At 39.7% G+C, this 12,823-nt stretch overlaps 1 protein-coding gene across 2 annotated transcripts in view; it reads right to left on the bottom strand.

Annotated features, from left to right (window-relative positions):
- The window catches only part of ASPG (asparaginase), a 48,084-nt gene that overhangs the window by 21,901 nt on the left and 13,360 nt on the right, over window positions 1–12,823 (bottom strand). For both annotated transcript variants that reach the window (XM_048949087.1, XM_048949086.1), the window contains exons 4-7: window positions 10,500–10,625; window positions 8,941–9,024; window positions 7,766–7,892; window positions 962–1,074 (exon numbers count right to left, since the gene is read on the bottom strand). In XM_048949087.1, coding sequence (XP_048805044.1) covers window positions 962–1,074; window positions 7,766–7,892; window positions 8,941–9,024; window positions 10,500–10,625 — 450 coding nt within the window. The remainder of the gene's footprint in view (window positions 1–961; window positions 1,075–7,765; window positions 7,893–8,940; window positions 9,025–10,499; window positions 10,626–12,823) is intronic.

The following is a 12,823-nucleotide window of genomic DNA, read 5'->3' as shown; positions in this document are numbered from 1 at the left end:
TTTGTTTTGTTTTTAACTCAAAAAGCAATTGATTTAATGCAGGTTCAAAATCTTTCTGGGACTGCTGTTAACATGATAGCTATCGTGCCTCCTTCTAAGAAAATGCCTTGCTAATTTTTGTTCCTAGAAAAATATATTTTATACAATCTAAACGTTTCCTCGCTGATCACATATGCTAAACACAATACACTGTGAGTCCCTGTGAGACTAGCTATTCTGTTGGAGTTTTATTGCAAATATACCACCTCTCTGCCTTTCCATCTGTTCAAATTCACCTAAAAAGAATGGTAATATAACTGAGGAGTGCTTCTTAAACTACTGGATTCAATTTCAATTGGCAACACTCATGAAAGACCCATCAATTTAATGGAAGTGGTACTAAACAAAAATTTAAAGACAAATTCACCTAAACCCATAGTTCTGTAGAACAATTTTTAAAGGCTCAGAACAGGAAAATCCTACTCCTCATCTTGAGCTCTGTATGAGTGCTGAGAATCATGCTAACCACCAGTATGAGATGAAATGAACCTTGAAAAGCAAGTATGAGCTGTGGAAGAAATCACACTCACCTCCACAATCATGTATTCTTTGGCAAGGTATGTATTAGTGTGCCCTAATATGCAGCAAGAAACATTTCCACCATCACTGAAGCTTATGATTCTCCAGAAAAGCACACTTCATCTATTCATTTATGAGCCCTTATAAGAAATTAATTTTAAGTTTCAGAGCCCAGAAAGTTTAGATAAAAGATACTCTGAAAGGTTTTACTAATAGACTGTAGCCCATGAAAATAGTCTTTGAATGCTCTGATGTTACAGAAAATGTTTATCAGAAAACAGATTATTTCCCTTCCTTCTAGAACCCAACCACTGCTACAACTGCATAGCATCCCCACTTAGCTTACTAATCAAGTATTTGAGCACCATTTCATCCACTTCCAAACCTCCCTGGTGGCACTCACAGCAGCAGCAGTTATTCCTGGGAATATTCGCAGAAGCGCCACGTTCCTGTTCATATTGGTATGAACTCGAAATTTCTTTTTGGTATTGGCTCTCCATACTGTTTCCCAGTTTACTGCAAAAGAGAAGTGGCCTTTTCAGTATAATACTGAAGACATAACATTAAAGTACATTTGTAGCACCTCATACTTACAGCGGTATCTTCAAAACTATTTCTTATATAGGGGACTCATGAAAGACAATATATTTTTTAAAAGAGGAAATGAAGAGTCATTTAAGACAGCAGCCTTAGCAGCTGATCTAACACGCTTTATCTATTACATGCCACAAGATGCGTCTTTAAGGCCATTTCCAGGTCAAACTCAACTGTGTTATATTTTAGCTTTAACTCCAAAGTAGCGTAGACTCTGAGATAAATCAGTATCACTTGTCAATATTTCTAAGTTAGTGCCCTTCAAGGAGATATTTAAGTACGCTTGTTTAAATTTAATAGCATTTTACAGCTAAGGCTTCCAAAATAGACATTTTAGTTCAGTGACCACTCATCCAACTACAATGCCTTCAGAAGAAAAGTCTGCTAGCTGCAAAAGCCATTTGAGTACAAGTCCTGTTGGCATCAGCTCCCCAATTTCAGAGTGGTCAGGAAGTCTCAACTAACTCACTGATATATACTGACTTATCACACATTGATCAGAACCTACTGTTATATAGCTGGACTGATATCAGCCTGGATTAAAGCTTAGAAAATAGACCTTCATTTTCTCAGACAAGAGATATGAGAAATGCATTTAGTGTTCCTGCTAATCACCTCCTGAGTTTATTATGTAGTTACTAATGATTAAATAAAATAGCAAGGATTCAATTAACTCCGATTACACATTTAGAGCTAGAAGCCAGCTGTTTAACTAATAGTTTGTTTGTGCTGTATTATTAGAAGCCAAGTCATGCATTATTGATTTCAAAATTTTACTCCTTCAGTAGTGCAGACGGCTGCTACAAGCCTGCAAAGGAAGTTTAACAAACAGCCAGCAGCTCAGTGCATCATGCTTCAGTGGAAGCAGACCCTGCTGAATACCTGTTTCCTTACTGTGATCTAAGCTTTTTAGATTTTGGCAAAATCCCTGAGCAGCAATATAGATAAAAGGCCTGAATGCGTACTGAGCCACGATAAGGGTTACTCAGACTAATTACTGTTAACATCTCTTGCAATCAGCAGACAGCCGTTTGCAAGAGAATTCAAAGCACATTTAGAAGCCTGCACTGAAGCCTACTCTATTGCCCCATCACCAGAGATACTGAAAAGAACACTGTTCTTTCAGCCAGGACAGAAAAACAGCAGTCACCTGTAAGACTTTATGAGCCCTCCTCGAGGTGCCCATTAACAACTACAGCCTCTTTCTAAAAACAAACAAACAAACAAAAAAAACCCACACAAAAAAGCAATCATACAAAGCAGCTGGCTTGGCATCATGTTTACCCTGCCTTCTGTACTTAAGTACGTGTATCACTAATGCTCCGGGAAGGGAGAATAGAAATATGGACAGTTTCCACAGCTCGTTTTTGAGAAGCTGGACAGTACAGTTCTGGAATCGCTTGGCTGGAGCTAGTAGTTTGTCCAGTAACTTTCTGGAATAAGTTAAGACACGTGGAGGAGATAAATGGGCAAGTGCATAGAATCATAGAATTCTGCCTGAGGTTCATAGAATAGGCTAATCACATTCACTCCTGAGCACTGTGCTTTAAGAAGCAGCCGTTAGCAATAAACTCAGTTGTTTCGACTTTCTAACAATCAGATTGATTATTTAAAAGCAGCTTTCTCTGTAAGAAGGGACAGCAGTAAAACTCCTAATGGTTTCATTATCCCCCATAAGCTGGGACTCCCTGCCAAAACTTCACAAATGCATGCTGCTACATTTGGCAATAGCTAGCATCCCTGATGTCTTCAACAAACTTGAGGAATGAATGGAGGAAACCAGCATGGCAAGTTTCTTAACTTCATAACACGCTGCCCAAAGTAGAAGACCAAGGAGAGAGATCAGAGGATAGGTTCAAAAGCCAGACTACACCAGGCCTATACCTGTACTCATGGGAGTACATTCTACCAAATAACACGTAGCCTTTAAGATTAATATAATGCAGTCAGATGCAGTAGAGTGATGCAATTCTAAACTATATTAAAAAAGAAATAGAGATTGTCTCTGAGTTAACATTCTCTTAGTCGTGAATCTCTTCAGTTTACATAATGTGCTCAGTACTGCAGACTCTACAGATGTCAGATTTCCATTAGACAAATGAGCTTAAAAAGCGGAACAAAAGGCAACAGTGATGCAAGAGCCACAAAACCACCCAGATTTCATAAAAGCTCAACTTCACCTCAGATTTATTCAGGACTGTTCTAAGTGAAGCTACACAGGGGAGGAAAAAAAGACACATTTAGAACACATCTTTTGCATTCTCCACATCAAAGATTATATCCCCCAAAAGGAAGAATATTTAGACAACATAATTAAGTTAAGCATCTTCATTGTACCGAATAAACTAGCCATCCTGCAGCCAGTGGCAGCACTGTAGTGATTAAATAAAAGTAATAACAATCTTAGCAGTCACTAACAGTTCTTAAATAAAAAACCTCTTACAGGCGAAGTACAAAAAGCTCTATGTGTTGGTGTTCATAACAGTTTTTATCCCGGATAGGTGTGTAAGACTGACTAAGTAGGGATACAGACGATAGGCACAACAGAAGAAAGTAACCTGTCCTGACTTGGATGGGCTGTGCTTGTAAAAAGTTTAACTCGTATAGTCTGCTGTATTATGTAAATATGGATGCAATGCTGGGGAACAAACCTAAGTTAGCTACTGGTCTCGCACAGCAGAGAGAACATTTTTAAAGCATAAAACAGAAAGGTAGCGGCTATTTCTATCCTGCACTGAGAATGGCTTCGGACAGAAAAGGTTGCATTATTCAAGGATGCTATATTCAAAGTATTAAAGGCCTTCTGTTTGTTTTTCCAAACAAAGCAAACACAAACAATACTCCGCTGCTCGCAATCCCTCTCTCCTTCCCAAACACTACAGCTTTTCAAATTACAGGCCAAAAAACAGATTTGAAAGAGAAGCATACACTTAAGTCACAAAGTGAACTAATAGGGGTTTGAAGCCTGACTAGCTTTTGTTCCTCTTCTGAGCTCACTAGTGCAGGGATGGGAACAGAAGGTACCCAGCAGTCCATGAAGAGGCAACTTTTGTCAGAGGACTGCTAAGAAAAATCTCAGGCTTCCTTCACATCCTATGGTTGAACAGTGATGCAGAAGGAAACAACCAAAACCATTTTTCCTTCAAGAAAAAAAGCCCCACAACTTTAGAGTCCTTATCTTATTCAGCATCACACGTACCCACACATGAGATAGGTCTAGTGCGGAAAAAAACCAGCAACAATAACCTATCTGAAAAACAAAATAAAAAAGCAGCAGCAGCTCCGAACAGTGAAGAAAGCAGCAAACCCCTTCTTTTAATAGTGTCTGTTCTACAGTGCAGGTTTCAACTTATAATGGGGGAGCAGTAACTCAGAGGGACACTTCCCTTATGAGTGGTGACTGAACTCCAAGTTATGAAATCAAACAAGAAATGCAGCTTTTCTTGATTGCAGAGCTCCAGACAAACAGCAACGCTTTCTTCTCATCCCTCTCTGTAAGGCTACCAGTGAGCCATGCCATTATATAAGCTACGCCAGCGTTCATTAGAATTCATGGCCACAGCCAAGGGGTGGGGAACACAGGCCAACCTATGGGTGGAAATTCCTGATGGAGGCAAGCAAGCTTAGACCCCCTTTTTTGGCAGTTTATTATAAAACAATTGACACACACCTTTTGAAATGAATATTTAAATGGAAAGGTATAACTGCAAGCATTAACATGCCTACTTACAAGGGGGAAAAACACCAAAAGTACTTCAGTGAGCAGAGCTGGCGTTTGCCTTAATGCATAAATGACTTGGGCTTTTTACTATAAATAACCAGAACTGCCAACCAAGACAGACTTGGCCAGTGGCAAATAGCTTCTCTCTAATGAGACTGGTGGGTAGACGAGACTACAGGCCTTCCAACCTGCTGCTGCTGTACCACACCTGCACACACAGGCACAGACTCTTTTCATCCCCTACACAAGTTATGTTTCTAATCATACGGTCCTGCACATATGCACCACTCCCAGAAGTTACATGCATGCATGATGAAGAAAGTCCAGTCATGGTAACAAAGCAGGTTTCATATTTGCCTCATTAAGACAAGAGAGAACAGAGGACAGTATTCGGTTATGAAATATATTGAGACTCCTCATACATTTCATAAGAAACAGACCTCCTCATCTCTTTTTGTTTTCAAAGCATGAGAGAAATACGACAAGGTATTTCATTTCATAAGTTGTACACATTTAGAAATATTGGGTTTTGATTCTCTATTGTTCATTTCCAACAGTTTTCTTGCAAAAGCATTTCCCACCAACATGAGGCTTCCTATTCATCTAAGGAGTTTGCTCAAATTTTTCACTTCTGTCAAGAGTTTTGTGTGCTGGTTTGAAAGGAGGCTGCCACATCTTGAGCAGGCTGCCACACTTGTCAGTCTAAAATTCGGTAACAGAACTCTTAGGTCAAGAATCTGTCAGGTGATGGGAACAGAAAACTGGGAGTTTCACCTGAGGGGGAAGATGGGGAAAAATGGAGATTAAAAAAAATGAAGAGAGCAGTAGCTAGAGCAGGGAGGGGAAACAAACTAAGCTTCTCCCTCTCCTCTCTGACTCTGTTGTCTTTACATGGTATGTCTAATCTTAAAACACATCTCCTCTCCTTGTTCCTATGTACCAGCCCATGATCTCAAGCTCTTATCCCATCATGCTCCTTATTCCCTACATCTTGCCACCCATTCCCTCTCTGCTTCTCCAGAATTTTCATTCCCAGCTTTGTTACAAACTAGGAAGCCCCAGGAAGAGCACATGGCCTATTCCTTCTGGTGTTGCCAGGCTGCTCTACATAATGCTGAAGCAGCAAGAGTCAACCCAGTCTACAGGAAGATTAAGAGGTATTACACAAAGTGATCTAGAAAAAAAAAAAGAATTAAAAGACACTAGATTTGTTTGGCTTGTTTCTAAAAGCCCTGAGTGGTTCCCTGTCTCTGTGAAATATTCATACTAGGACTGTGTGAGCAAACACAAGGGAGACAGCTATGTTTCAAACAATCACTTTGGACAAAATAAAGCAGCACTGGTAGATTGCCCATACTATACACTATGTTTTCCAGAATGAAACAATCCTTCAATTCTGACACCGTCATCTTGGATAAATGATGCTACCCTCACTGGGTAATCAACTGAAACAAATAAAAATAGAGCCTATCACACCATCAGTTTTTAACTCAGAAATCCTTACTGACCTCAATGGGGCATTCTACCGAAAAGATAATGGGACAAAACATGGGCCAAGCAAAGTACTTAGTAACTTTCATTTTTCTCCCCTAGACAAGGAATCACAAAACAGGTCATTTAAATCCAAAAGAAAGATGGCATGTTATTTGCAGCCTGATTTCATTATCGATCAGCCAGTAAACTGACTTTATTTATAACCTATCTGATGCACTCCATAAAAACCCAAGAAAGAAGACTTTCCTCAATTTCCTAAAACAATCAGCTGACAGCATTTCAGTGTTTGACGCAGCACAGTAAAACTACAGTGGCAAACTCTCTACCAGAGAGATGTCTTACAGATCACTACAGTATTTTATAGGTTTCCTTAGTTTATCTGGCCCTGCTATAAACATAGCCCTTTTGAGCCTAGAACTTTTTAAAGTGACTGCCATGCATTTGGTTGAAGGGGTACATTTATTTTTCCAAATTACAGAATGCCCCTCTCTAGTAGCAGACACCATTCAGAACACCATGCTGCAAAATCTAGAGCTCCTAGCAAAAGAATTTGTGAACCTCCATCTACTTCTTATTTGTGGGAATAATGGAGACTGTCACCAAGGACTCTACCTTCTAAAATATATCCAAAAGCAGCTAGCACAACTTATTTTTGAAAAATGTCCTTTAGTTTGTTTTTTGACAGCCCCTTATTTGGTGAGACTCTAAATGGGTTTCTTTTCTCTCCTTTCCAAAGAAACAGAACCAACGTTCAAGAACCAACACCAGAATGCTAACGCCTTTACAAACAGGTAATGAAATCTTTCTGTAGTTTTTCTCCTCCTTTTAAAGCAGACACATACAAATTACAAGGAGTCTTCATAAGTCAGGGAAAAAAAAAAAAAAACTTCACACAAAGCATAATTTTCAGTTTGCTTGCAGTTTAGACAGGTTCTAAATATCCAGTAAAACATCTTACAAAATGTCATGCATCAAACAGACGATCTGTTGAAACGGCATGTACTCAATAATGACTCTTTTGCCTGATCTCAGAGCCCAGCACAGTCATTAATGAGAGTAAACTCTTTGTTCTTTCAATCCTCACTCACTCATTTTTATCTTCAGAGCAAGCATTTTCATGACACAAGGGAAAAATTCCCTTTGGTTAGTCTACATCTTGAGTCAAAGTCTGTCCAGCTCACATCTATATTCAAGAGATAAATACAGTTGAGTTCACAAATTCTCAGTCCTACTAATATTTGAAGTTTCAGAGCATATAAAGTGGAGTCAAAATACAGTGCTTTCAAATATATTTGAGTTTTAAAACAGCATTTCAACTACATAGGCACAGATTCTTTTCAGCTACAGCTCTATTACATGTGGCATAAATTACAAGGCTTAAGAGAGGATGTTGCTTACTTGTAATATCAACCTCAGCATTTGCAAGTGGAGGCAGGTTAGGTGAGGAAAAGGCATTGAAACTCCCAGCATCCACCTTAGTCACCCTATTTCCCCTGTACAGTTTATTATAAAAATACAGGCACACCTGCAAAACAAGTAAAGAAACAGGTCTATGAATAAGCCAGTAATTAAAAGATTCAGTAGATAAATACTATAGTCTGTCCTTTATAAAGTGTTTTCTAAATCTTTAAAACTACTCAGAGGCCAGTAGATGTTTACAACTCCTACCCTTTCAAAAAGAGTTGGCTCATCTGTTGCACGTTGGTTTAAGAATTTAAGAAGAAGAAAATAGGTTAAGAGCTAACTAGTTTCATAATCCTCTTATGAAGTAGAGTCTAGGAGACAGCAAATTTGCCTGAGTCCAGAGGTAGAGGAAAGGAACAGTGTAGACAGTTTGTGCACACTTACATCTAAATTCAGAGTCCCAAATCTTAACAAAAGGCCTAGTAGAAATGAAGGATAACTTCCAAAAATATAAATAATATTGGTTTCTTTTCAAGCCCCTAAAAGTAAGTCAATTGGAATTTGAACAAAAACAGATACCTCAAAGTTGCTGTTAGTTATGAAGATCTTGGCCTTGCTGTAATATCCTGTAAAGACTGGTAAGCATGGCAGAAGTTAAATAAGGAATAACCTGACCAGATTTCTCTCAGATTTTTGGCTTGCATAGCATCATCGTCTTTAAAAGCAGGGTGCTGAGACCATGGAGATGCTCCCATGTTTATTATGTGTATCACCCTTGACACTTCAGTCTTCAGGTACTAGAGCTAGAAGATATTGCTATCAGTTCTAGCGCAACTCAAGAACTTCAAAGTAACTTTCAGTTCAAAAACTGACTTAGAAATGCTTCAGATCCCACGCGTTTGTAAGGGAATCTCTGATTTCAAGTCTGCTGCAAGCTAAAATTCAGACTAGATAGTGTTTATAGATTGCACACAGGCAAAATGAGGCATTAATCCTGAGAAAACAGTGTGTGCTTTGCCATGCAAGGGGCTGTTACCTCAGCAGAATCTTTTTTTTTTTCCTTCCCCTTTCAAGTGCAAATCCTACCAGATATTTTGAGTATTTAAGTATGAGTTCCTAACTAGAGGGAGAAGAGCAGCTGTCAAGATGGTCTTCACAGGCAAACAGACCTCGGGAATCACGAACTGCCCAGCAAAAAGCAGTGCCCCCAGAAGGTTGGCTCGGCCGTCATTCTGCAACTCGTATATAGGCACCTGAGGAGTAGAGAATGAAATTAAACCCCATCCCTTTCATAAAGCCTACACAGCAGGAAAAAAAAAGAATCCAACTTATGCAATAGAGATACATGAATAATTCATACAACAATGATTTATGACAAGTTTACTTCTTCATCCAAACTATTTTAAACTACAGCAGAAGGTGGGGTTTCCCTCTGCTTATCCTGCTTCTATAATGCAAGTGCTTAAAGATAATGTAGAGATGATTCTAGTATGATTAAGCAATTGTTTTTAGAAGGAAAAATATCAGGAATATAAAGCAAGCAAGCTCAGTTTACGTGACTGAACATGGGAGAAGTGCTAGTACAGAAACAAGTCTCATTTCATACAGAACTGCCTCTATGGCTTCAGAACAGCTCTCTTGCACCATCTTTCCTCATAGTAGTATACAAGACCTGAGCCAGCAGGTTGTGACTGACGGAAATGAACAAGATTAAAAGCAGAAATCTGGTCTGCTGAATGACAGGGATGACCTCCATGCCTTTGCAGATTGTGTCTTTATTAACAAAGAGTCAGAGCTTCTTTCAGCAAAAAAAAAAAAAAAAAAAAAAAAGTCACATGCTCTATTGCTAGATCATGCCAGGCAGCTCCCCAAATAATTAAGCAAAAAAAATAGTAAAACCTTGAATATGATGTACCACAACTCGACTGTTCCACGTCAAGTCACTAAGTGGCAGCCTACTCCTTCCTAGACTTTTGTATTTTGACTTCAAATAGACCACAAGTAAAAGGGAAGTTACGAGATGCTGGAGAAGGGTTTTACAGTGCTATGTTTCATCTCTCTTCTGTGACTAGATTAGAGCTGTATTTTACACTCAAGCAAGCTATTCTAGTAAGACAACCCCTCCTCCTCTGACAATATGCAAAGGTCTGATCTCCAGCTAAGAGAATGAAAATTAATAAATCTTGTCTTTAGAGGCAAAGACAGACTGTGTGAGATGCTTCGTGGAACAGAAATGATAAAAAATGCATACAATGCTGAGAGACTGTAAAAAATGAGAAATAACGCAACAATGAGTAACATAAGATGGGCTAAGAAACGATGAAGTAAAAAGTAATAAGCTTCAGGGCTTTAAAACAAACAACAAAAAAAAAGACAGCTAACAACCAGCAGCCACCTGAGGCTGGAAGGATGCCTCTCATATAAACAGATTATTACACAATGGCCAATGACAGGCTCTTATATCTTTCTCTGAAGCATCTGGCTCCGACCATAATGAACTACTGGTCTGATGTGGTATGGAGTTGTAAAGTCACTAATGATAAAATTATGGGGCAGATCCTCAGCTGGTAAGCCTGTCAATTCTCAATGATTTCTAACAGCACTGTGAGCATCACCCTGGCGAGAGGCCTGTCCTGCACTACTAAAAGCCATAATGACAGTCAAGATTCAATGCAGCTTTGCATACAAAAACAGAAAATGAAGTTTTATTTCAAATAAAGCCCATTACCTGCGATCCTGTCAGAACAACAGTTTTACCCAGGTTCTCACACATGAAGGATAAGGCTGAAGCTGTGTATGCCATTGTGTCAGTGCCATGGAGGATCACAAAGCCATCATACTTTTCATAGTGCTCCTGGAGACGGAGAGACATTTTTCATGCTGTTAGAACAATGCACTGGCATCAAAGCAACGGATGGACTGCACGACTTTCACTGATGCAAGCAACAGTGTGATACTTTAAAGGGTACCACATGGGTAATTCCTCCTCAAATATCCACGTTTTGAGTTTAAACATAATTAAGGGTTAATAGGACAATAAACACTACAGCTGTAATTCTAATTAAGGAACAGTCAAAGAGATTTTTCTATGTATACATATTAATGCAGCATTTTTAAACCAGAAGACTGCTAATTAAGAAAAGCTTAGCAATGGCTCGAAACAGGAATGTTAACATATGCAAATCGGTCGCATGGTCTGATTTCTTGTTGCTGCTTTCACTGAGGGGATTACATCATTTACGGGAACAGAAGAGGCAAATCGAGGCTATCATGATGTACATATAGAAAAAAACAGCCCGTGTAATCCGGTTGGCAGCCAGGCAGATTGCCAGTGTAAGAGTGCCCTCTTCTGTTTCAACGTCATCACTTCTCAAGCAGTACTCCATTCCTGCAGCTGCCGAGCTGAAGAGGCTGTTTCTGTTTGACGGTAAGGTACACGTGCTTGCCTTAGAACCAGGCACGAACAGATGCAAAAAAATAAGTCATTTTATAATGACTTTATGAAGTCGGAGTGCATTAAAAAGAGTGTGGTCAGCACGGTGAGGGAGGTGATCTGCCCCTCTGCTCTGTCCTGGCGAGGTCACATCTGGAGTATTGTGGCACTGCTGGGCTCCTCAGTTCCAGAAAGATGGGGAACTTGTAGTGAGTCCAGCAGGGGCTATAAGGATGGCTGGGGCCTGGAGCATCTCCTGTGTGAGGGCTGGCTGAGAGCCCTGGGACTGTTCAGCCTGGAGGAGAGAAGGCTCAGAGGGGATCTTATCAATGCTTATAAATAATGAATGGCAGTCAAGTGGATGGGGCCAGGCTCTTCTGGGTGATGCTCAGTGACAGGACAAGGAGCAACGGACTCAAACTGAAAAACACAGGCAGTTCCATATGAACATGAGAAAAACTTCTTTACTGTGTAGGTGACGAAGCACTGGAACAGACTGCCCAGGGAGTGGTGGTGCCTCCTTCTCTGGAGATACTCAAAATCCACCTGGATGCTTTCCTGCCCAACTGTACGGAACTCCTTTAGCAGAGGGTTGGACTGGATGATCTCCAGAGGTCCCTTCCAGCCTCTACAATTCTGTGATGCAATCTACGTACAGTTCTACACAGGAAGTTTTTAATGCAAAACCATTAATTACTCTTCATCCTGATGGGATAAAATCATCAGCTGGCTTTCAGAGGAGAAAGGAATTGGTTCCTCTATTTTAAGAGCGATGCACATGGTAAACACTTTAGTCGAAGGAACTGATGTCTCTAATGTAATTTGGTTTACATGGACATGATTATACAGCAGTCTGAGCAAATACAAAAAAGTTCCAGTGGGAATTTTTTTTATTTTCCATAGAATTAAATCAGATTCCTTTTGTAGCATAAGAAATCTACTTCAATGGGCACACACACTTGGCATCTCCTGTTATTATGGTCAGCTCCTAATCCACCCATACATTTCTGTTTGTCCTTTACTATTTCCTCACCAATACTCATCCCTTCATGTTGCTATCTACTGAAAGTTTCAGTGGAGTTCTGTTTATTTCTCAACAGTTAGCCCACAGAACAACCAACGCTGCAAGATTTTTCTGCAGGCCAGGAACTGGGATGCATAAAGCGTGCTGCTGTATTCATTAATGCTGAATCAACATAAGTGAATTCCAAGGGCTAAAATCACAGAAATAGCTGCCTGTCCTATCTAATTCAGTCTGTACACTTCACTAATACTGTCAGCCTTGTGAATCTTATTAAATGATAAAGAACACAGCTTGTCTTAACCTTCACCATACAAAAGATCAGCCTGTTCACTAAGGAAAAATCCCAAAGAAATGACTTTCCATTTGAAAAGTGTTCCATTCTGAGAAGTCTCCAACGTGTTACAGCTGCACCAAGGAAGCACTGAGGATGAACACAACGTGGCAGTGTCTAGCCACAAGCTGGATAGCTGAGGAATTTTTTTTCCTTCTCAGCACTTTTCACTTGGATTGCATGTACTGGATTTAAAGAAGCCGTATTCTGCACACATTTTTTGAGAAGCTGTAAAAAAACTGATGTCCCATTAAGGAAGAAAGG

The sequence above is a fragment of the Lagopus muta genome, chromosome 6 (assembly GCF_023343835.1).
Source record: "Lagopus muta isolate bLagMut1 chromosome 6, bLagMut1 primary, whole genome shotgun sequence".
In the NCBI taxonomy this organism is placed as follows: Eukaryota; Metazoa; Chordata; class Aves; order Galliformes; family Phasianidae; genus Lagopus; species Lagopus muta.
The sequence above is the reverse complement of the archived record's forward strand: the minus strand, read 5'-3'. Positions and strand labels throughout refer to the sequence as shown.